The sequence below is a fragment of the Equus przewalskii genome, chromosome 19 (genome assembly GCF_037783145.1).
Source record: "Equus przewalskii isolate Varuska chromosome 19, EquPr2, whole genome shotgun sequence".
Taxonomy (NCBI): domain Eukaryota; kingdom Metazoa; phylum Chordata; class Mammalia; order Perissodactyla; family Equidae; genus Equus; species Equus przewalskii.
In genome coordinates this window covers 39,144,753-39,169,593 of record NC_091849.1, presented here as the reverse complement: position 1 = coordinate 39,169,593, position 24,841 = coordinate 39,144,753, and the positions used below count along the sequence as shown (strand labels likewise).

At 54.1% G+C, this 24,841-nt stretch overlaps 2 protein-coding genes and 1 long non-coding RNA gene across 9 annotated transcripts in view; 2 read left to right on the top strand and 1 right to left on the bottom strand.

Moving 5' to 3' along the window:
- Positions 1-10,925, top strand: part of KIF6 (kinesin family member 6) — a 371,498-nt gene extending 360,573 nt beyond the window's left edge. For 4 of the 6 annotated variants that reach the window (XM_070584535.1, XM_070584539.1, XM_070584537.1 and 1 more), the window contains one exon: positions 5,166-10,925. In XM_070584535.1, coding sequence (XP_070440636.1) covers positions 5,166-5,176 — 11 coding nt within the window. In that variant the 3' untranslated portion in view covers positions 5,177-10,925. The remainder of the gene's footprint in view (positions 1-5,165) is intronic. The other 2 variants (XM_008518021.2, XM_070584538.1) reach the window with 1 other exon arrangement.
- Positions 410-3,542, bottom strand: LOC139077319 (uncharacterized). The gene is made up of 3 exons (XR_011529719.1): positions 3,413-3,542; positions 2,301-2,433; positions 410-1,588 (listed from the first exon to the last, which is right to left on the bottom strand). It is a non-coding gene; the product is annotated as an uncharacterized lncRNA (long non-coding RNA).
- Positions 10,926-17,222: 6,297 nt separating the features above from the next.
- Positions 17,223-24,831, top strand: KCNK16 (potassium two pore domain channel subfamily K member 16). Of its 2 annotated transcripts, XM_008518017.2 has the most exons (6): positions 17,223-17,551; positions 20,587-20,701; positions 21,757-21,923; positions 22,768-22,933; positions 23,245-23,385; positions 24,582-24,831. In XM_008518017.2, the coding sequence occupies exons 1-6, from the start codon at positions 17,339-17,341 to the stop codon at positions 24,692-24,694; spliced, it is 915 nt and encodes a 304-aa protein (XP_008516239.1). In that variant the 5' UTR covers positions 17,223-17,338; the 3' UTR covers positions 24,695-24,831. The 2 variants fall into 2 exon arrangements, with proteins under 2 accessions (XP_008516239.1, XP_008516240.1); XM_008518018.2 differs by lacking the exon at positions 24,582-24,831 and having other exon boundaries at positions 17,225-17,551; positions 23,245-23,608.
- The last annotated feature ends 10 nt before the right edge of the window (positions 24,832-24,841 follow it).

Here is a 24,841-nt window from a genome sequence, read left to right as displayed (position 1 = left end):
AACGGCAGACGGGGTCCTATAATGATGGACACCTGCCCTGCGGGCCATGCTCAGCTCCACGGCCTGCTCTCTGCAGTGTAGGCAGCAGGGGCCTTGCGCATGGGTGGAGCCCCCCCAGGGAAGGATGGCCTGTGCAGAGCAGGCTCTCTCACTGGGATGCCAGCCTGTTTACTGTCCTCTCTTCACCACCAGGATCAACCACATCAGCACCATTGTCAGGGCTTCTCTGAGGCCTGAGACAGCTGCCACCGACTTGCTGTCACACCTTGACCACATAACTTGCCCTCTCTCATCCTCAAGTTCCCTGTCTAAAAAAGATAGAGAGAGAGAAAATTGGATTCGGTGATCCTCAAGGCCCCATCTAGCCCCCAAATATTCTAATGATATGTATTGGACACTGAACAGCCAATTGGTGAACAAACACTGTATTTATTGGGCACCTTCTGTATGTCAGGCACTGTACCAGTACTAGGGCCCTAGCAGTGAACAAGACAGAGTGACGTCCTTGACCTTCCAGGAGGAGGGAGGAAACAGATGATGAGCACGTCAACAGATACATAAGATCGTGCGAGGTGCTAATAAGTGCTATGAAATGGCTAAAATGAGAAGTGTCGTGAAGAGCAACTAGGAAGACTGCTTTTAGCTGGGGCTCGGGGGAGGCCCCTCTGGAGAGGAGAACTTTCAACTGATAGCAGAGAGATGAGAACGGAGCAGCCGTGCAGCGTTGCGTGCGTGAGCAGAAAGTGACGAGCCCTGAACAGGAAGGAGCTTTGCTTGGTCACAGGGTGGGAAGGCCAGAGTGGCTGGAGGGCTGAGCGAGGGAGCAGGGGCCAGACCACACGGGCCTGTGGGTGAGGGTAGAGGGCCTGGCTTCTATTACAGGTGCAGCAGGGACTCGGTGAAGAATTTCAATGACGGCGTGATATGGTCTGATTGGTGCTTTCAAGAGCTCACTCTGGCCTTTGAATGTGGTGTGGGTCGTAGGAGACCGGGAGGAGCACAGTTGCCGGGCTCCTGGGAAGGTCCAGGCAAGGGGTGAGAGTAGCCTGGACTTGCCAGCAGATTGGATCTGAGCTGTGAGGAAGAGAGGAGAGTCAGAGGGCTCCTGGGCTTCTCATCTGAGCAGTTAAGATGGTGGTGCCATTTCCTGAAAGGAGAGAGGCAGGGAGGAGTAGACATCAGAGGAAAGGAACTGGTGGAGTCAGGGTTCTGGCTGGTCCATGCGAAGCTTCAGATGCCAGTGGAGATCCCGGGAGATGTGGAGTCGCCAGCTCACTGAGTCTGGAGCTCAGCAGGGAGGGCTGGATGGTGTGTAAAGCCATGGTACCAGGTAAAATCCCCTTCGAAGAGAGCAAATAGGGTTTCCAGTGCTGACAACAGATCCCTGAGGCATGATGACATTGAGGGAGACGGGCAGATCCAGCCAAGGATGCTGAGAAGGGGAGACAGGCTGGCAGAGTCCAGTGCTGCTGAGAGGTTGCGTAAGTAAGAAAGGACAGAACCTTGCCCATCGGCCGTTTTGCGTATCATGTTGGTCCTGGACCCTTTTCGTCAGGGGACTGGGAGAATGAAAACCCCATTGGACTATCTGAGGAGAGAAAGGGCGGGGAGAAAGCAGAGACAGTAAGTGGAGACAATTCTTCCAGGGAGTTTAGCTGTGAAGAGGAGCAGAGAAATGAGGCGAGGCTAAAAGGAAGTCAGGACCGAGGGGAGGGGTTGGGGTTTTGTTTTAAATGGTTAAGAAGACATGTTTCTATACTGAAAGGACTGGGCCAATAGAAAGAAGGAAACGGACGATGTGGAAAAGCAGACCAAACGGAAGGAGAAAATTCTTTGAGGAAGTGAGAGGCAATGGTGTCTGGGACACAGACAAGGGAGCGGTTGGCCTTGGAGCTGGTAGTCCCCATCCCCTGTAACATATTCATAAAAATCAACCATCATTTCTCCTATCAAGAAACCTCCAAGTAAGCAGTGTTTTTAAGTTATGCTTCCTCAGCTTTTGTACACACAATAGAGACGTTATCATCCAACCCTCTCAGCAGAGAAGCAGCGTAAACCCATGGTCTGTGTCAGGATGGCATCTTCCTGCTAACACCGTGCCCGATGGCGCAGAGAGCGGGGCTGAAGGGCCTGTGTGAAATGTGGATGGCACGTTACCATGTATACAGTTTTTTCACTGATATTATTTCATCTGAGGCTCTCAACACTCCTGTAAGACGTACAGAGCCAGGAGTATGATCCCCCTTTTGAGAGGTGAGGAAACTGAGGCACGCAGAGATTGAATAACTTGCCCAGCTTACACACAGCAGAGGCCGGATAACCCAGGCTTTCTCTCTTCACTGAGCCACACTGCCTTGAAAAGCCACTCTGCTCCTGTCCTGGCCTCCACCCTCCGTGTGGCTGGGGAGCTTTGTTCTCCAAACAAACGGCAGCCTGGAAGTCATTCATCAAAACAAACAAAAGTTTGAGGGTTCCATTTTTATTCTGAAGGGAAGGAAAATAATCCTGGGTTCTTAGTGACCATGGGGCTGCAAAGGAAGCTGAAGACAGGGTGACAAAGTGTCCCTGTCCTGCTAGGTCAGGTGCAGCCTCTCCTGGCAGACGCGCTGCAGATGGCCCAGCCCCAGCACACAGCACTTTCTACACAGGCCACTTATGAGGCCTCCCTGGCAGGCAAACAGCAGGCCGGCCCAGCACCTTCCCCAGCCAAAGCAAACACTTCCCTCACCCGCCCTGGGCCCCCTCTGCTCTTAATTTAGCAGTGCTGTCTGTCTGGGCTTCTTCAGGAGTGCTCATTATGGGGGATTTGTGACTATGGGCCTGGGAGCCCGAGCCCAGAGAGGGTGATTTAACATAAGCCGGGCCCACAGGCTTTCAGACTTCACCCAGGGCCAGGATGACTCTCCTTGATTTAGGATTCACAGAAAAGCTGTGGAAAGTTTAAGTCCCTGCCAGGGGCACGTGTGGACAGGTATATATCCCCCGTAAGGGGCGTTCGTCATCCATGGTGTCAAATCCGCTATTTCTAACTGCCAGGGATGGTTTTTGAAGCTGAGAAAATGAAGTGAACCCTCTTCCAGAATGCTTTTTTTTTTTTTCCCCCAAATCTTCCTTAATCCCTCAGTTTGAAAATATTTCTGTCTGGACAGGAGCCTTGGTATGACCCCCATGACCTCAAGGCCCTCTTCTCCAGCCAGTGCCAGGAGAGGCTCTGCCAGAGTGTCCCCTCGGTGCCCGCTGCCTCCACTCTGAGGAACCCCCCCCCCACCCCAGCTCTCTCCTCTGTTCAGGAGCCCTCCCAGGGAAGCAGAAAGAACCCAGCACTCAGGGCAAGGGCTGCTTCCGCCCCTGTGACCTTAGGCGGGTCACCTCACAGAGCCTCCCTCTCACGTCTGTTGACTTCAGCTTCCACCTTTGCCCGGGTGGTCAGCCTCTCCTGAGATCATGTCCATAAAAGTTCCTTGTAAACGGCCAAGAACCAGGAGCTGTCAGCGGGAAAAACTGGCCTCCGCAGATAGAACCGGTTCAACACGGTGAGGTGTGAGATTTTCTGGATGGTCTATTTATAGCAGTACCTTCTATTCTGGGAATCCACAGTCACAAAAATCCCAATATAGATGACAACTCCACGTGACTGGGGTTCATAAAGTAAAGAATGAACTGGAAACGGCACCCTTTATTTGGGGGCGAGGTCTGTGCATGTGAGGAACCGTGTCTTGGAGCACTGAATGCTCTGAGCCCTGCTCTGTGGCATTTCTTCCCAGCTTCTCCCACCCCTCCCCTAGTCATCACTGCATGCAAGTGTCTGGGGGCCAGTGACAGTCCTGGGGTGGGAGCCGGCTCAAACTCTGTGCTCCTTCCATTGGCAGCACTAACTAATCCTGGCCCAGCCTGCTTAGCAACGGTGCAGAGGAAACTCCATACCTATGACTTAACCATCAGCCATGTGCTTGGTGGTCCCCAGGGCCTGCCCTCACCTAGCAGAGCTGTGAACCCCGGGTCCAGAGTAACTGGAACACATCGCCTTCATATGCTCTGGTGTGCCTGATGTCCTTCCTTCCTGTCTTAGGAGTCAATCAGGACAGCGAGCAGTGTCTTAAAAATAAGGACCCTCTCTGGTTAACCAAATAGCAAGGCCAGCCGGGGGTCCTGCACACAGAATTAGATCTGAAGGACCAAGGGCTCCTAGCCTTGAATTGTTTTTGACCTCTTCCTTCCTGTCACCTTTCACATTCAATGTGTCACAGAGAATTACTGATTTTTCCCCGGCACGATCAAGCAGACTGCACCTACACTCCCCACCCACTGCCAGGTCCCCAAGGCCACGCTGGATGGCTGCAATGCCTCGCCCGCAAGATCTCTGCCTGCTGCAATTTTTTTAAAACATTATGCTCATTACTCCACCCAAGAATCTTTAGAAATGTCCTTTTACTTTTATTTGATAACCAAACTTTGAGCAAATTAACTGCATGTCACTCATAGCAGTTCACACACTTTAATGTGCCAGTGAATCTAGGGGTTTTGTTAAAATGCAGATTCTGATCCGGTAAGTCTGGATGGGGCCTAAGATTCTGCATTTCTTAACAAGCTCCCAGGGGATGTCAGTGCTGCTGGTCCAGCTTTGAGAAGCAAAGAGGCTTGCTGGTAACCTCGCTTTGTCCAGCGCCTCATCCGCCCCAGTGACTGGGAAATGAGGGAAGTGAGGACCAGGGCGCTGACACGATTTGCCAAAATCACATCACAGTAGGGGATCGTCCTGGCTAGAACTCAGGGGTCCTGGTTCTTAGTCCAGAGAACCCTTCTCAATGCCCAGCCATGGGAGGTGACAGGATGGGGCCACATGGTCAGGAGGAGCCATCCTGGGATATAATGAATATCTGGAGCAAAAAGCAAGGAGAGACTCTCTTGAAGAATGAAGTCGCAGTGTCGGTTGGAAAATGAGTGCTGATCCTGGCTCAGGGAGATGAAACTTCTGCAAAGGGCAAGGGAGGCATCTTCCTTCAGAGCTTGGGGAGTGAATGCAGCCCCTGGGAGTCAGGGCACTGAGAAGCGCACAGCCCAGACCCAGGAGGGGCGGCCTGCAGCCTCCTCCCCTGTCCTTCCATCCAGGGGGCAGTCAGTGCCCCCAGGCACAGCCTAACCAAGAACGTCCTGTCTCCTTTCAGGTCTCCAGTAAGTGTCCAGCCGTGCATTGTGGCAGCATCAATGAGTACAGATGAAGACGCCTCCTCTCACTCTCCCTGTCTTCAGAAGTGATCTGTGCGCTTCTGGGAGCAACTAGTGGCTTTGATTCCAATGGTGGGGGGGGGGGGGGCGGCTGTGTTTCTTTAAGGATGGTGTCCTGGAGGCTGCCAGTGAGGCTGGGGCCTGGGCTTGCAATGACATCCTTGTTGCGGGTGCTGGAGCTGTTAGCTGCTAAGGGCAAGACGAGGGCTTCAGTACACTCTTGTAGTGGTGTTTCACCCAGATGATTATAAACCTTTGCGATTATGAAGTAGTGCCGTCATAACGTAGTGGCAGAGGAAGCTCACCCTGGTAGAATGCAGGGGAAATGAGAATAGGTTATTTTTAGCTATTTACCAGCCGACTCCTTTGCCCCATCCCCTGGTTTAGAAGCCCAGGAGTGGCTGGGGCAGGCCAGGCAGGAGGTCGGCGCTGAAGACAAGGCAGTGGAACGCAGGGCAGCTTGATGACCCATCCCCGTCTCCTAGACCAGACCCTCCACCATCACCCTCGTGGCCCCAGTGACCAGTAGGCAGTGCCTGAGTCTGCTGTTTCTCCAGGGAGCTGCCCACCCTGCAGGGTCGAAGGACATTGCAGCGCCCAGAGAGCGGTGGGCGGCTCCCAGGAGCTCTGCAGGGAGCTTGAGAGGGGCAGTGTGGGCACCTGGGGCCTCACACCCTCACCCAGCCACTTGGGGCTCTGCAGGATTTGGACCGAAACTCCTTGCTCCCACGGGGGAAACCCAGCTGCCTGAGGTCTTGCCTCAGTGAGCCCTCTCAGTGCTCCAGGCCCTGGCTCTGTGATACAGATCTGGGGACATGGGCCTCAGGAGGCCCTGGAGAAGCAAGGTTCTAAGCCAGCTGCCATCAGGGGAGGGGGAATGGAGGGTGGGAGAGGAATGCCACGTGGAAATGAGGCTACCTGAATACAAGAGATGGCCCCTGCTCCTGTCATCTCCATCCTATACGTACAGGACCTCCCCCCTGGAGAGAGGACAGGGAGAGACTGCAGTATAATTCGCTTATTTTTTATTACCCCCTTTGCAGGACTGGGTAAAAGGATCATGCAGAAGATAGATCACTGCCTTTCAAAGCTAGACAGACCCATAGAGCTCCTGTAATCCACAACCTCATCTGTACAATTAGAACTAAGGCAAAGAGGGGACCCGTGCTTGCTGATATACAGCTACTTAGTGGCAAGTGTCCCCTCCTCGGGAGGCTTTCCCCGACCACTTCGTCTAAAGTGACCCTTAGTGACTCTCTATCCCATTGCTCTGTTTTATTTTCTTCATCACTACCTGACACATCATCTTTCTCTATTGGCTTATTTTTTTATGGCCTGCAACGCCCCCACCCCACCCCACCCCAACAAGACTAAAAGGCCCATGACAAAAGGGATCTATCTGTCTTGCTCATCACTGTGTCCCCAGCACGACTGAGTCAGCACTCAATAAATACTCCTTCACTTAACGAGTGGCAGAGCCAGAGCTCAGATCTCCTTCTCAGGCTGGTGTCGTTCCCATGACCTCACTCTGGCTCTGCGACTGAGGGCCATCAGGACAGGGCCTAGTCTCTCTGGTTCACTTCTGGCCCTGACAGTTCTATGGCACATAGTCAGTCCTCAATAAAGTCTGTAGAGCCAGTGGAAGGCCACATGGAGTCCCTACAGCCTGGTTCTCTTGGTTCCCCAAGAGTCCATGGGGCACACATGTAAATACACACAGACACTCTCAAGAATCTGGAAGATGGCATGGCATTGGCCAGAGTCCCTTGGAAACAGCGTCAGTGACCTGGCACACCTTGGCCCTCTAGAGTTGGTAAGAGTCTGTTGACTTTGGATCTCCTGCTGAGAAGGTCATCTCCTAGGTCCAAAGGCCTTATTGACAGAGATGTGTGTGCCAACCTGCCTCCTGGAGCAATCACTAAGGCAGGAAAGAAAATGAAGACGAGATAGAAAGGAACAGCTGGGACACTGGTGTCCTGCTAAGAGGGTCATGTGCAAAGTGTGTGCAGCAACTGGGGAGGGAGCCTCCCTCTCCAAAAGTCCCCTCCCAGTGAAAGCTGGCCTTTGATGGAGACACGTGCTTGACTACAGTGCATCTTCCCCAAAGTTTGTTGGCCTCTGAAAATGGAAGAAATGGACGAATCTTCCAAAAAGACTCTCCAGCAACCCACCTGGGGTCAGTGGAACCATGGAGGTCCAGAGTATCCAAGTTCACACCAAAATGTGGAGCTTCCCAAAATATCTTCTGGAAAGCAGCCTGCCAAGTGACTCTAGCCCAGGCCCTCCTCGAATTCAACTGGCTCTGCCATTCCCTTGATAGGAAGTGTTGGGGGGAGGGGAGGTTAGACGGTAGCTTGCTTAGATCTTGCAAAAAGGGATTTTCAGAAAACAGATAGAGAAACTGTGGTACGCTGAATGACTAGTCTTAATTCTTTACCCTCTGTAATAGAATTATACATCCAAAACTTGGTCATGGCCTCATGGGGCAGAGGATGCTTTCGTACCCCTTAAATTTGCCTTGGCCCTGTGACCTGCTTTAGTCAATGGAATGTTGGCAGACACGATGCAAGCAGAAGCTTGAAAGGTGCTTACACGGTTGGGCTTGCCTCTTGCCCTCCAGTGATCCGCCTTGAGAAGAAAATGCCCTGGGTAGGGGCTGCCCCTTCAGTTTATATCCCAGAACATACAGAGAACAGACCTGGGCCCAGCCTACAGCCTGGAGCCAAGCCCAGCAGACCTGGAGACTGGAGCTGAGTTTCCCCATCGAGCCTAGCCCAGGTCGGAGGAACCCTGGCGGACGGCTTATCATGAGAATAAATGCTTCTTGTCGTAAGCCACTAAGCCTTGGGGTGATTTGTCATGAAGCATCGATCATAGCAATAGCTAACTGATACAGAAATTGAAACCCAGAGACAGTACTTGACTAGACGCAGAATTTCTCAGAGTTCATTCTGTCCCTCCATGCTGCCTGTTAAAGGCACCTGAGAGTGGGCTGCATATGAAAAAGGGAGACTGCCACGTATGGCCATGCTGGAGCAACAGGGACGTGATTTACCCTCCTGCTTTAAACAAGTGAAAAGTAGACAAAATGCATAAAACAACGGTTTTTGGACAGTGGATAAAAGCAGTACAGGACATTGCTGCCTAAGAGAAGAGAAACAAATGAGGTGAGCCCTACGATTGCCCCGACTTCCTGCCTGCAGAGAGCGTTCAGGCTGCAGCTCAGGAAGGGGGAGCCAGGTGGACCTAGTGGTTTCCTTGAGTTGAGGAAATGGAGCTGGGAGTCCAGGGAAGCCAAGGTGGCTGAAATTTGCAAGGCAGAGTACCAGAGATGAGTGAGCTCAGCCGGAGGGGGAGAACGCACTCCAGCATCTGCAGAGTCCTCTTGAGTCTTCAGCTAACCGCTGAGCAGCACATACATGTGAGGGAACCACCCAAGGCCCAGGGAAGAACCACCAGAAAGGAGCAAGCAGAACAACTTCCGGAGATAACACAGGGCTGGGAATAGCTCACACTCCCAGGGGCCACAGTGCAGAAATCGCCTCCCTAAAGAGTCCTTGAATAGAAAACACAGGAGGGTATTGCCTGGGCACTGGGGCCAAATGAGCCCTACCTAGCAAAATGTGCAAAGTAAACCCCAAAAGAGTCAAACTGTTTCCAGTAATTTTCCAAGTAATTTTACTGAGTCCCAAAACAAAGCTCAAAAGTATTTAAGGGAATAAAAGAAAATGCAGTACCAAACAACGTAGAAGTGGCATCCAATTAAAAATTACCAGGCATGAAAGAAGCAGGAAAATATGGCCCATAGGAGAAGAACCAACTGAGAGAAACAGACCCAGGAATGACACAGATGACAGATACAGAACACAGGGACATATTTTTATTTATTTACTTTTTTAATCATCCATCATCTGACCACATTGACAAGTAAGCTCTTTTTTTTTTTAGAGATTGGTACCTGAGCTAGCATCTGTTGCCAAACCATTTTTTTTTCTCCTTCTTCTTCTCCTCAAAGACCCCCAGTACGTAGTTGTATATTCTAGTTGTAAGTGCCTCTGGTTGTCCTATGCAGTGCCATGTCTGCGCCCAGGATCTGAACTGGTGAAACCCTGGGCTGCCGAAGCGGAGCATGTGAACTCAACCACTCGGCCACAGGGCCAGCCCCTGGGACACATTTTTACATGCAGTGGGTGTGTGTGTTAAAAGAGAGGCAAGAATTCCCCTTGTAATGCCTTAAATATAAACATGACTCATACCTCTAGTCATTCTGTTAACAAGGATGTGTCATCCACTGTGCAAAATTCTGATGATCAGAGGTAACCAAGACAGAGAAAGTGCCAGCTTTCCTGGAACTTTCATTCAAATTCGGGAGACAGACAATAAAAAAGTAAAAGGGAATCTGAATTAAGAAGGAGTTGGGGGTGAGGTAGGATGAGGCCAGCCCTGGGCTCCCTGTCAAGGCTGGTGAAGAGTGTGAGCCAGGGCGGGTGTGGAGAGGCCAGCAGAACAGGAGGGCTCAGGATGGGGATGGCGGGCCAGGGGCTGGGTGAAGTGAGGAGGCCGGGGGCTGAGCTGTTGAAGAGGAACACAGAGCATGGCATATAGGGGCGTTGTGGGGATTTGGGCCGTGTCAAACTGTGGGGGAAGGAGTATTCCATGATGTGTGTGTGTGAGGGCAGCCAGGGCTTTAAGGCACAGCAGGTGTGGAAAGGTTGGCTATGACTATTGGAAGCTGAACATGTACGTGTAAAATGTGGGAGGGGGAAATAATGTTTCCTTTGTTTCACACAGGCTCCAACTCCTGTGTGAAATGTGGCCTTTGGATCCGGCCCTGGCTGCTTCTCTCCTGGCAAGGGAAGAGGCAGCAACCTTCCTTAGGGCTAACTGCTTCGTGTTGGGTTTCCGTGGCCGAGTGCCGGCCAGCAGGCTGAGCCCACTGATGCACATTGAGGGGGAACTCACAGCACAGAGCAGGAGAAAGCCAGTCAGGCTCTACTCCCTCTCAAGTTGCTCAGCTCCTTGTCTCAAGGAGGCAGCCCTTTCCCGGACCAGCCCCGTTCCCCGTCTCGCCCCAGGTCTGAGGGACTATTGTCATCTTCCCTTCTCTGAAATATCTTTTGATTTTGCCTTTTCCATCACTGTCCTTAGACCCAGACAAGGAGATCTCCTCAGCCCCATGCCTCAGAGGGCCCTGCACTTGGAAGCGCCTTGCTAGAAACTTTCTACGTCTCCCTCCGGTGGTGGGACCTGCCATGGCCAACAGTGTCATCCATGCCAACCACCGCTAGCCCAGACCAGGTCCCATGTGAACCTCGGTTCCCTTTTTGCCCTTCAGAGGGCTCTTCAACTCACGCGTGGGGTTGGCCACATGCCCCAAGGTGCTCCAGGATTCATGCCTGTGGAGTGGTCCTGGGGCCTCTTGGTCGGTCCCTGGTTCCGGGAGAACAGCCTGATGAGCAGAGCATTCCTGTGCATGGTGCAGCCTTCCTTTGAGGGCATTGCTCGAGATTTCCTTTGAGGGCATTGCTCGAGCTCGGGCCACCACAGTGGTGCTGACATGCTGACTGGAGTGACTCTCACAGTCAGACGTAGGACAAAGAATCTTCACGTGCACTAATTAGACAACAAACAAACCCGTAAGTCGCTCTTCTCTGCCATATTCTAAATCTTCACCAATAAATCACTATAGCTCACATGGACTCGTGAATTTGGTACATTTTTTAATCAAATTGCTTATATAGACAAGGGTCCACAGAAAACATTTGCCAGGACCCCACACCCAGGAGCAGCCGTGGCCTCTACTCTCAGCTCCTCAGTTCATTGTCTCTCCCAGGCCCTGGGGAGGCTCTGCTCCTCCCTGGGGCCAAGGTGAAGTCCGTCTTGGTCACCATCCCTCATCTACCTGCTGGCCTGGCTCTTCCCAGGCTTCTTGCTGCTTTAGCTCAGTGCCTCTTGCAGCTCTGAGTTTTTTTCCTTAGTAGTAGAGGTAAAGAAAAGCTTCTTTAATGTGGGGTGTCCTGTGGATCCCCTAACAATCCTCTTGCCTTTTGCAAATTTAGGGGCTATCGAGAGATAGGGGCATGGACCTCCCACTCCTGTCCTTCTCCGAAGGGCGTCTGCCTGATGCGCCAGGACAAGCTGACCCACTCCTTCATTAAGTTCCACAGAGGAGCTATTTCCCTGCAGGAGTTACAACCATGGGGCCTCAGAAAAGGGGGAGAGAACTAAAAGTGCCAGACACTGGCAGTGCCCTGCCCATCTCCCGCTGGCCCCCGGGAGGTCACGTGCGGCTGCAGTGGACAGTGCCCATCCACACCAACAGCTTCCGGTCTCCAGCACCTTCGTGTCTCTGCCTGAAGCTTCTCATGGGCCACAGGAGCACTGTCAGCCCAGGGCAGGCAGGCGGGCACTGCAGGAGTTAACCACCCAACTAACGAGGGGCGGGACTTGGTGGGTAAACACCCCAGCTTCCTTGCCGCCCTGTGGGACAACTCTAAAGTGTGCCCTAGAGGGTCTCCCAGGGGTCCCCAGCGAGGTCAAGCCCCAGTGGCCCCCTGCAGTCACCCCCTCAGTAACGCACCCCATATGGGCCGCCTTTCCTCCCCATCTCGCTTCCCTACTCTCTTGGATCCTTCTGAGGGTCACCCCCCAAATGAGCTGCTAACACCCACATTTCGCCTCAGGGTCTGCTCTGCGGCAAGCGCAGCTCAGCAAGGGCACTACTTCAGAGTGCTGGATGGGCGCTCCTGCAGTCAAGCCCTCTGGGCTGGTGGAAATGAGAGCCCCCCAATTTTAACCAGAGCCCCTCTCTGACCTGCATTCACCTCGGGGCTTAGGGAAAGATTTCGTGTGAGAACGGAATCCTGCCTCTCCAAAAAGCAATGGAAATTTCTGAGCAAAATCAATAAGAGATGTAGGGGGGGGGCGTGTGCGAGTGAGTGAGTGTGTGTATGTGTGTTTTGAGCCTTTCCCTCGGGTCACCCTCAGCTTTCCCCATCCTCTCTGCTGATCACACAGTTGGGCTGGACATCCCCTGAGATCATACTCCTGGCCATGAGGGCAGACAAAGACCCCTACAGACCTGCCCCACCCCTGCCTCCACCCAGGATGCCCTCCTGTACCCTCCACTGTGCGGACACCTCCAGGAGCCCAGACAACCCCATACAGAACTTGTCGCTCTGGCCCCGTGGTGCCATCTCTTAGGTGGACCCAGTTAGGCGGCAGGATCTGAAACCAGGCTCCCTTTCTCCGCTGGCCCTTTCCCCTGCAGATGGCGTACCCAGGCGAGGTGAGCCTTATTTGCTCCCCTTAGTTCCGGTTTGGAAGGGGCCCCCTCTCATTTGTGCCTATTGAGCGACTCCCTAAGCGAATACCGATGTTGGACGGTGGGGTGGGCAGCCTGTCCTTTCCTTATCTCAGGGCTCATTCGCATGGAAAGGGGCCCGTGCCCAGCTCTCTGTTTACTCTGCATTCTCTGCCCATTGTACATAAAATTGATCTGGGGGGGTTTTGTTTTTCTTCTTTTTCCTCCAATCTCCTTATTAGTTCAGGCTCAGAAAGTCCCTTATCACTGCCGGATGTCAGGCCACGCTCTGCCATCAGGCCTGGCCATGGCAGACTCTCCATTAATTGATTTTGCCCTCCCACCTCGGGAAGCACAAATTGGCTCTGCCCATTAGCAGCAATAATTCCCTGAAAGGGATTATAAATCATGCTCCGTGTCCATCCACAGCTCTCAGTGGGATGGTGCCCCCGTGGGGAGGTGTCAGGAGGGCAGATGGAACATCTGATGGGCAGGGAGGCCCCTGCGGGCCTGCAAGTCCTCTCCTGAACCTCACCCAGTGAGGCCGCCGCCAACCCGGAGGAATAGCTGGAACACGTCCCAGGGCACAGAGGCGCTGGATTCGTGGGTACTGACTGAGCAAAGGCGGGAGGGAGGGGACGGGGCTTCCTCCAGGTGCAGAGCGCTTTGAGGACCTCCTGAGTTGACCCCACCCACCAATTCCACCATATGTTACCATTCTTTGGCTCTGCAGCCTTGAGGTTTTCAGAAGCCCCCCATTAAACTGGACATGCTCCCCAGAAAGACTCTACCCTAAACTCTAGTCCAGTAATGCCTTGCCAGCCTCCAGATGGTCTGTAAAAACCTGAGCGTGAGAGGAGGAGACAGGGGCGCACCCAGAAGAAAGCAGAGCAGAAGGAGCAGCAAAAGAGGGGAGCAAGCGTAGCCAAGAGAGGTGGGAGGAGGCCCCAGTTCTGGCCCGCTTGGCCAGCATGTCGGAGCTTCTCAGTGGGTCTCTAAATGAATGGAGCACTTGGCCCACAGGGAGCCTGCCTGCGACCACTCCCTGCCCAGGGCCTGAGGAAGGGAGGACTCCAGTGATGGCTGATGCAGCCCTCCCTCCACCCCAACAGGTCGCACATGTCCCCCTGGCCCACTGCCTCCGCCCTTTCTCCCATGCAGATAGTCCATTCTCGCTCCCTCTCTTCCTTCCACCGTAGAACAGCCACTATTACCTGTGGACAGAGTCCAGACCCGTCGAGGGTACTAGGGCTAAGAGGTTGCTAAGACCTGCCTGAGATCTTCCAGACATCAACGGATGAGCTTTCTAAATAGGACACAAGAGAAACCTTCACATATGGAGCTTCTCCAGGGCAATAAAATAGGACTTGGTTATCACATGGCCTTGCAGGTAGAACTGCAAGCCCAGCTTATAGCCAGGAACTAGCGGGTCTGCAGGGCAGAGATGACGGCCGGCACGCTTGCCCACTCTCGCCAAAGCACGAGGAAAAACCAGTCAAGGGTGAGTTCTGTGACTCCAGGTGCTTTCTTGTTCCTCCAAGACAAGCCCGCATCCCAGCATGGTGCTGTCTGGGAAAGCTCTGGGTGTGAGGAGGGCCTTGTACAGGACGGCTTTGGACCTCCGGGGGTCTCAGGGATCCCAGAGCCAGCAGGATTGCAGAGAAGGCAGCTGCCACCCCAGACAGGGCCCCACCTCAACCCCAGGATGGGTGAGGTACCATGGAGGACCCCTCGGCCTGCCCGTGGCCCTTCTGACAGCATCAGGGTTTTCCTAACACATAGCCCCCACTTCCTGCTTGCACCTCGACTCCCGTTATTTGTTGTTGTTCTGGTTTGCACCTAAGAGCAGATGAAGAACCCTATGTCACCACCACTCCCTTGAGCCCCCTTGTTTTTATTTTCCATAAGAACTCCCCCTCCTTACAGAAACCATTGTCACTTGTCCCGGACATACTAGCCACATGTCTGCCTCCCCATCACCCCTTCCAAGGGACACCTGTACCTGTGATGCCCCCAACCCCCGGCTAAGGCCCTCGGCTGAGGGCGGGCCTGACCCAAGGACAGCCCATCCTCAGCCATGAGGTGGCCGCATGAAAGGGGGCCTTGCACTCTCAGCCTCTGAGAGGACTTGAGCCAAGAAATACCAAGAGAAAGAAGCAGAGGGCAGTGGGAGCTGAGGCTGACCAGATGTCAGGGTCAGCCTGGGGCAGAACTCCAAGGCAGAGAGACAGGGGCAGAGCAGAGGGATGAGGGGAGGGGCGCCCCTGAGGAGAGCAGGCAGGCACACTGATGGCGGGTGGCTAAGAGTGAGGACGCAGGCCCGGATGTACCAGAACTCTGGCTGCTCCTAGCTTCCTGTCACCAATTACCTGAGATAACTGGAGTGTGTTCCTATTCCTTCCAATTCAAACAAGCCTTGAACAATTGAAAAAAGCCAAAACTTATGTAACTATTGGGAAGCGACAGAATATCTAACAGCGGCTTAAACAAATAGGGTTTATGTTTCTAACATTTTTGAAATCTAGAGATAAGTGTGTGCGGGAATCAGCTGAGCATCTCTATGATGCTCTTGATCTTTCCCTCACCGACACAAGACGGCTCAGCAGGTCCCATCACCTGTGCATTCAGGGCAGACAGAGGGGGAAGGGTGGGGCTGGCTGCCCTGAACCCTCTGTCAGGATGGAACAATGCTGCCCACACCACCACAGCCCACTGCCCAGCTCTAATTGGCCAGAACGGGGTCACATGGCCACCCCAGCTGCAAGAGAGCTTGGAAACTGGGTGCAAGGGAGACTGTCAATCTTCTGATCCCCTCCCCGTTTCCGTGACCGTCTCCCCCTCTTTAATGTATTGTTGCTCCCATGGCCTGGCCTGCACCTGGGACTCCTCAGGGGACTGTCCACAGGCTACTGGAGCCATTTTGCCTGCAGGTGCACAGAACCAGAGATACCCTAGTGACTGGCTGGTCTGGGCCTATGAAAGCCTGGCTCCCCTGCCTCCACTTCGGACTAACCAGTGTGCTTTAGCCACCAGGGCCCCCAGGAACCAGGCTGAGCTGGGACTGGGGTGCCTCATTTGGCCTGCTTGCCCCACGCCTCATGGGTCTGCACGCACTCCACTGCTCCTACACAACGCCCCTCTCAGGGCTGCTCCTGGGGGCCTGGCCTAAGGCAGCACAGAGCAGGAGTACCAGATGGGCGAGACCGGTCATGCCCACTGCCAGCAGCTGACGTGTACAAAGCGGTGTTGCAGGCAACTCCTGGTGTCCACTGCCACAGCTCATTACAGGTGATGTCACCAACACGAGCAGAGAACCAGGAACCCCACTCACTGCTGGTGGGTCTGTCAAATGGCACGGCCTCTGTGGAGAACAGTCTGGCAGTTCCTCAAAAAATTAAACGTAGAGTGACCAAATGACCCAGCAATTCCACTCCTACGTATATACTTGAGAGAAATGAAAACTATAGCCCACAAAATCTGGCCCACAAATATTCGGAGCAGCATTATTCATAATAGCTGGAAAGTGGAAACAGCCCAAATGTCTATCAACTGATCAATGGATAAATAAAATGTAGTACCTCCAGACAATAAAACATGATCAGCCATAAAGAGGAACAAAGTACTAATCCATGCTACGAGATGGATGAACCTTGAAAACACTATGCTAATTGGAGAAGCCAGACACAAAAGGCCACATATTGTATGATTCCATTATATGAAATGTCCAGAATCAGGAAATCCATAGAGACAGAGCAGGTTAACGGTTGCCAGAGGCTGAGGAGGTGGGCCAGTGGGTGGAGGTGATAGCTAAGGGGTACGAGCTTTCTCTTTGAGGTGATAAGACGTTCTAAAATTGATGGTGGGGATGGTTGCACGACTCTACAAATACACTGAAAACCATTCCATTGTACACTTTAAGTGTGTGAACGATATGGTATGTGAATTACATATCAATAAAGCAATTGCAAACACATACACACACAAGCAAAGAAAAGAAAGACAGGAAAAGCCCCCCGTTCTACCCATAGTCACCGTCAACACCCAGGCCAGGATATACTGTTAGCCCTTTTTGATTCACCCATACGTCTCCCCAAAGCATTCTCCTCTGAAGGGAACTGCTAAAGCACTTCAAGCAAAGAAAATTATCAGCAAAAGCTATGAAGCAAATGCATCCAATTTATTAGGCGCGTCAACCTGATCCCATCCCTGATGGAGACGGTCGTTTCTCTATTTGCTTTGCCCTCATTTGTCACCCAGCCTACTCATCCTCGGGTTCCCCCAGTCGGCAGGTCAATTCTCCTGGCCCCATTTCGTAGCCAAGGCAACTGAATACAAGGTTTATTCACACCATTCTGATTTCTTCCCAGCTCCGAAGGTTGGGGGCTTGAAGCCTTCCTGGTGAAAAGCTGGAGGCTGTCTAGGGGTCCATTTGGGCCTGCAGAGCAAAGGGGAGCATCAGAGTTAGCCCAGAAACACTCACCCAACTTGAAAGGCAGAGGGTGAGACACAATGACCTCAGGAAGACCCGGTAGGTCTCTTTGAGGGGTCTGTGCCTCTGACTTGCTGCTCTCCATGGAAAAAAAGCCGGGTGGGTGGGGGGTGGCAGGCCTGTTTGCACTCAGTGGCACTTAGTGCAGCCAAGCTGAGCCGCACTGTTCAAACAGACTCCCCAGCCTCCAGACACCTGTGCCGAGGAGGGCGAGGCAGGCAGGAGGCTGGGCGCAGGTCCCTGGGCGCTGACTCCTCACCTTCTTCCCGCCTCTCCTCCCATAGCCAGCCCCACAGCCCTGGCAGAGTCCTGGCTACACCATGCCCCGCGCTAGGCTCTTCAGCTGCTGGGGTAGCAGGCTCCTGCCCCTGCTGCTGGCCTATATCTGCTACCTGCTGCTCGGCGCCACCATCTTCCAGGCGCTGGAGAAGCAGGCAGAGACTCAGTCCAGGGACCAGTTACAGTTCGAGAAGCTGCGCTTCCTGGAGAACTACACCTGTCTGGACCAGCGGGCCCTGGAGCAGTTTGTGCAGGTGAAGGGGAGATGCTGGCGTGGGATGGTGGGCAGAATGGGGGTTCTCATGGCAGGTGCAGAGCCACCCGTAGGGCTGATGCCCCATTTGGAAGCAGAGTGTGGTGGGAACAGGGAGCCAGATGAGACCTAGTGCTGGATTCTAGCCCCAGGTCTACAACTGGATGGCTTTGTGACATTGGGCAAGTCACTTAACCTCTCTGGACTCAACTTTCTTCATCTATAAGATGAGAAGAATAATCATATCTGTGCTGCAAACATTTGGCAGCCAATTAAAAGCACTTTCTAAGCTGCTACTTGCTGCATAAATGTGCACTGTGCGTCAGTGTTATCAATGCTGTGCAAATTTCCTTCTCCGGCACTCTGCACTTCCCCGACTCAAATCCAGGGCTGCTGCTCCTCCTCTTTTCTCTCCAGCTCACATCCTTGTGCTGACCACACTCGAGGGCTGTGTGTGGGAGACAGATAAACGTCAGGAGCAGCCACCATGCTGGCCCTCCCCAGCCGGGTTCCACCTGGAGCTGGGCTTGGTGAGCAATGGCCGGGGTCACTGGGCTCCAGCAGCACTGTGTCCATGGAGGGGAGTCTCTATGGTGGCAGGGCGGGTCACCCCCTGCCTGGGCCCCTTCTGCTTCCCTGCACAAACTCTGGCACCCCAGCACCCTCTCTACCAAAAGCAAGGCAAAGCCTGGGTGTTGTGGGGGAAGGTGAATGCATTCAAGACTAGGGATCTAGTGAATGACAGCACCCACCACAGAGGATCAAGCCGGGTGCAGACTCATCATGATGATAATTGGCATTTATAGAGCATTGACAATGTGCCTAAAACAGTGGGGCACAGGATCACCAGGACGGAGCTAGACCAGTCATGATCCAGCCCCTGGGGCCAAGCATTTTACATGTGTTTCCTCATATTTATCTATTACTATCATTATCTCCAGTTTGTAGACGGGAACTGAGGCACAGAGAGGTGCAGTATGTTGGCCAATGCTGCAGTTAGTGGTAGATACAGAACCTGCACTCAGGCTGTACTCTCTTCGCCATGCAAATTAGCGTAAGTGTGGGGGCAAGATACAGCCTGGAGGAGCAGTTCTCAAAGTGTGGCCCCTGGACCACCCACATCAGCATCACCTGGGAGCTCCAGGTGATGCTGAGGCCCCCTCAAGATGGAGAACAGCTGGCCTAGAAGATGATAGGTGGGCTGGGCGGTCAGAGAGAACCTTCTGGAGCTGTGAGAAACCTATCCAGGCCCTTTCTTCCAGGAAACGAGGCCTCCAGGCTCAGGCTTCACTTCCTTCCTCCCCCGCAGTACAGGGCTGAGAAGGATTCAGGAGACTCCCAAGACCCCAGGAGGCAGGGCAGAGGCCCTGGAGGCCCTGGAACCTCCTCTGTCTCCCAGCCCAGTGTTAGATGTGAAACCCAGGAGCCGAGGGTGTGGGGAGGATTGGGAGCTGGGCTCCAACTAGCTCTGTAAATAGAGGAATGAGGCAACAGGTTGACTGCAGCCCCAGGGTGGCGCCACTAATTAACTGCTCCTGGGGGCTTCCCCAGGGGAGCCAGGACACCCCTGCCCCTGATGTCCTCAGCCTCCTTTGGAGCGACCATTACTGGCCAGGGAGTCTAGCTGAGAGGCAGAAGAATGCTGGGATGAGATTCCGGAAGAACGCACATTACTGTTAAAATCACAAGGAAGAAGAAAAGTTGTAAACAGTACTATAAAAAGCTATAAAAGCAATATTGAAGACTGACTCCATGAGGAAACAAGGCCTTGCCCGGGTTCACGGGACTCGTGCCTGACTCTCTCCACCACACGTGGCTTCTTGGAGGAGGACGGAAGGTCGACATTTGGCACCCCACCCTCGGTACCCTCTCTGACATCAAGGCCCCTCCTCAGTGGGATGGGGGGCCTCAGCTTGGCTGAGGGGGACAGCCCAGGTCCAGGGCAAGTGCTGCTCCCAGGGTGAGGGTCTCCAGGGAGCGGTGCATTCTAGAATGTTTGGTCCTGGCCTCTCTGGGTGTGTGGGAAAGCGAAGGAGGCTAAAGTTCACATTTGAAGAGGCCAAAAGTGAGGAGGAGCAGACAGGCTGTGTCAGGATGCCTGAGCAGCCCTGGCCCATTGGGGCCACCCCCACCCTGGCCGGAACACGCTCACCCGGCCAGTGGGAACTGGTTCCCACAGGAACGAGAGGCAGGAGCTGCCCCTGCTCCACCGCCTCCTGCTGCCTTTGGGCCTCTATCAGGTGACAAGGCTGCGCTCCTGCCCTGGGACAATTCACAGCAGATGGGGAAGGAGCCCTGCCCATCTCCAAGAGGGCTGGCTCAGGGACAGGGGGCTTAGGCTGCAAGGGTTCAGGTTCTGTAAACACACACTCAACACACACATACACACAAAACATGCACACACATTACATATAGTACCCATGCACATGTCACATGTATACAACATGCCACCCATATATGCCACCACAACACACACACACACACACACGCACATGTATCACTTTTGCCCTGGCCTCTGATGGAATTTTTCCTGTAGGCCTGGGCTGGGAACTAGAGGGCAGCAAAGAGCAAGGCTGCCCACTCCTCTGGAAGAACAGAGAACACTGGGTTCTCCGTCCCCCGCCATCAGCCGCCTGAGCGGGCAGCCCCATGGCTTCCCTGTGGTCCCCAAATCCCATGTTCCCAAATAAACCCTTCCAGGAACATCCAACCTGAAATCTTCACATTGTCCTGACAATCCATTTGCATCTCACCCTCTTGGCCATGGGCAGCATCTCCAACCTGGACCACTCCTTCGGCATCCTCCACCTCACTTCCTCAAACCCACTTCCCCTCCTCCAGCCCACACTGGCCACTGGAACAGGCAGTGGACTTGGAATCCAATGATCTTGGCCAGGTCCCTTGGTCACTCTGAGTCTTAGTTTCCTTTTCCGTGAAATGGGAGTGAGATGACACAAAAGCCCCCTGCTGAGAGCTTGGCCAACAGCAGGTGCCATCAACTCCCTCTTCCGCTCATCCCCGGCTATCCCCCCACAGGTCATCATGGAAGCCTGGGTGAAGGGCGTGAACCCCAAAGGCAACTCCACCAACCCCAGCAACTGGGACTTCAGCAGCAGCTTATTCTTTGCCGGCACGGTTGTCACCACCATAGGTAAAGGGTCCGGTGGAGAGGGGCTTCCTCAAAGCCTGTCTTGCTTTGGGTTCTCCAAAGCAGATGCTGAGACAAGGATGTGGTTTATCCAGGAGGTGGTTCCAGGAAGCATGAGTAGAGAAGTAGGAAAGTGAAACAAGAGAGAGAAAAGGCAATAAAGTGTACATTGATGAGCAGGCCACTGCATAGGGCACCTGGGCTCGCTGCCACCGGGGACCCTACGAGAAGCCAGTAGAGCCCATCCTCAGAACAGGCGCTTTGAGAGGCGAGAAAGCAGGGGTATTCATCTACCCACACCTGCCCTGGCTGGCTGAGAGCTGATCTTGCATGTAACACCCCAGCATTAGGGACCTGCCCACACACCAAGTGCCCTCCTGAAGCCAGAACAACCTCTCTGGTAGAGAGAGATGCAGGGACTTGGGGTGCAAAGTCATCTATGAGCACAGAAACTGCTCCCCCCAAGCTTCGTGTGATATCCCTGTGTTCCAAGGGGACCGAGCACTGATCGTCTGCTTTGCCCCCTCAGTCAGAAAACACATCCACCTCCTGAAGGAAACCCCTAGACCCCTGCTAACCCTGGTCTCCCCCAGCCATTCAATTCAGTCCAATGCCACACACTTTCCTTAAGGTCAGGTGAGACTTAAGGCAGAGTAAGGGAGTGGGGGGTATGGGGATATGAACTTGGATCCAGGCTCGGCCCCCAAGGAGCCTCCAAGCCAATGAAGAGGGATAAGGTAAGCACACCAAAAACAATAACACAAGGTGAAGTAGATAAATAGATAGGAATGACACAAAGCACTATGGGGAGTCACATCTATTCAGGAGGAGGAAGGAGGGCTTCCTGGAGGCAGTGTCATTGGAAATGAGCCTTCAAAGACAAGCAGGATTCTTATAAATAGAGATCATTCTAGCAGAGGGTGGCAAGAGCGTTCATGGGAACAGGGGAACTCCCCTTCTCCCCCCAGAGGTGATGGAAGACTAAGTCGGCTAGAGTCTGGTGGGGAGGGAGTTCTGAATTCTCATCCTTAATTTGCACACTCTCCCTCCCCCTGCAGGATACGGGAACCTGGCGCCCAGCACGGAGGCAGGCCAGGTCTTCTGTGTCTTCTACGCCCTGGTGGGTATCCCACTCAATGTGGTCTTCCTCAACCACCTGGGCAGAGGACTGCGTGCCCACCTGGCCACCCTCGAGGGGTGGGAGGACCAGTCCAAGCGCTCCCAGGTACGGGCCCTCCCTCCCTACAGCCCTGCTGTGACGGAGTCTATTGCAGGTTGAGTCCTCCAGAAGCCAATACTGAGACCAAATTCGGCAAGCTGGGTATTAGGGGTAGATGCCTGTGGAAGCAAAGGGCAGAGGGAGAAGCTGAAGTTCAATGCAAGCTGGACAAAGATCTGGCCAACCCCTCGAGGAGCTCTGCAGTGTGTGCAGACGATCGGTGTTGGCCCACAGTAGGCTGAAAAGGCCAGGACTTTATACCCCTGCCTCAATCAGGCACCAGGGTGGCCTTCCTGGGAAGGGTGTGCCCTTGGGCCAGGCAGGTCTCTGTAGCTGAAGTGCCCCCTGAAGGAGCTGACAGCTGGAGGCCACCTGCTGACAGCTGGTCAACGTGGCGCCTTTCCGTGGTCATCACGGAACTCCAACATCCTTTCCTGTGGTTGAAACAAACTCCAGGCCACCCAGCATGCCCCCAGTTCCCACCTCACTGGCCAGTCCTTTGCAAAGCCAGGCACGCTAGGAGGGGAGGAGTGCAGAGGAATTTGGGACAGTTCAGTGACATTCCTCTATCCCAGATCTGAGTCCCTGAGAGGCCTGTACAAGTAGATTCCCAAGCCAAAAGGGGTCTCCAATTTCCAACTTGACCCCCGAACGCAATCCCTCTGGCCAGATCTTTTCCTGAGCCAGGCAGGATTACGCACACTTGGATACCAGCCCCACCCCAAAGGTCTGCGGGGCAGGGAGGGGACCCAGCTCTGACTCAGCCCCACTCCCAAATTTGCCCCAGGCACCCCACCATACAATATGGGGCCTTCCAAGGGGACTCAGAGACAGATTCCCTCCCTCCCAGATACTGCAGATCCTGGCCCTGACTCTGTTCCTGATCCTGGGGTCGGTGCTCATCCTCATCTTCCCGCCCATCGTCTTCAGCCACGTGGAGGGCTGGAGCTTCAGCGAGGGCTTCTACTTTGCCTTCATCACTCTCAGCACCATCGGCTTTGGAGACTATGTCGTCGGTGAGAATGAGGCAGTCGCATAGCTCAGGGTGGAGGCCACCAGGGTTCGGGGTAGGGGGAGATGTCAGTGGGTAGGGGAGGGAACTTCTGAGGATCTGACAGCCCTCGTTATTTGGGAAACTGATTTCTGAGGCTGCTGTGGATTCTCACATCATCCTCAGAAGTGGCTGGTCTGGGACCTGTCATCTTTTCCCCCAGGAACCTCCATTGCTGATCCTTGTTATGGGGGGACTGGTGGGGTCCCCTGTGGAACCTGGGGGGTACTGCACCCTCAGACCTCTGGCATTTATCATGTCCCTCTTCCCTACCAGGCACAGACCCCAACAAGCATTACATCTCAGTGTACCGGAGCCTGGCGGTCATCTGGATCCTCCTGGGCCTGGCGTGGCTGGCACTGGTCCTCCCACTGGGCCCCCTCCTTCTGCACAGGTGCTCCCAGCTCTGGCTGCCCAGCAGGAGCTTCAGCATCAAGGAAAGGGGAGCCCCGGAGGCTGATGGGCTCCCCAGACCTCAGAAGATCCCCGTCTCTGCATGAGGCCCCCAAGTGGTCCCAGGAGCCCCTCCCAGCTCCCATCTGCCTTCTGGATTTCCTATACCACCTACTCCTCTCCCAACCCTCTCACCCCCAAGCTAGGGCTGGTCTCAGGAGTTCTCTGGAGAAATAAAAGAGACAGGAGTGTCCAAGAAAGTAACAGGAAGGAGATGTAGAGACAGGATCAAAGACAGACATGTGCCATCGTCCCCGCACCCCAGCCCTTTTTCCCTCAAAAGTGATCTGGAAAAGTGGAATCCAGATATGTATCATTGTGGTCCAATCTCCACTGCCATCCACACACCTCCCTCCCAGGAGACCTGATAGAGGACAACAGACGAAGAGAGACTTTATTTTTGCCTTATTTGCTATGTGCACAGCATGCATTTCTTAGGCCCCCACTGTGTGTCAAGCACTGTGCCAGGCTCTGGGGTACGACAGTGAAAGTGACTGCCCTCCACGTATGTTTAGTCAAACGGAAGGAGTAACAAAGCAGAGAGGACACCCCAACCCAGTGCCCAAAACACTATGCCAGGGGCAGACTGGGGCGTGCCTGAGAGCCCTGGGAGTGGCTGGCAGGGAGGGTTAAGAAGAGGGGAGAGCCGGGCAGGAACTTGGAGCAACTTCCTGCAAATAGGATACCTGCCCTAAGATGCTCACAGCCTGAGGGGTAGGCAGGCTGCCTCGCAAAGCCTAGGGGTTCCCCTGCCTAGAGGCCCAGGGCTACCTGTGAACAAGGCTTAGGCGCTCTTGGGTGTCCCACCCACTCTCCCGGGCATGGCCTCCCCTGACCGCCTCAGCGCACCCCTTGACCTCATCACCCGCCCTGGACTCCTGTCTCCTTAAGAGTCTTTCCAGACACCCCCTGGGAAAACAGAGAGCCAGAAGATCACAGGAGACTTCTAGGAAATGAGCTTAACGGAGGCTCCGCCTCCCCGGGGAATGCGCTCTGCAGCCCTGGCCTTTCCCCTGCCAGACTGCAACATCTCTGGCCAGAAGGCGAGGAGAGAGATAGACCAGTCCATCCCAAGGCCCAACCTCACCAAGAACTGCAAATCTCAGCCCCTACCTCTCCCAGCAAGGCAGGCCCATAAATGGCCAGAGACCTCCAGATAGGACTGAGGCAAGGCTGTGAAGCAGAGAAGGCTCCAGGAAAAACCTACAGCCCAAGCGGGATCCAGGTTACACCCCAGGACTTCCTGATACGGGGGAGAGGCCTGGGAAACTGAGCACCCCATGGACTCCTTACATCCCCTGGACCCTTCCTCCAATCTGGGGGAAGGAGTGAGTCAGAGGGCCTCTTCAGAAGCAGACAATGGACAAGCCCTCTGGTCAAGGTTCCTGTGCCAACCAGGCTCACGGACAAGTGGTGATGA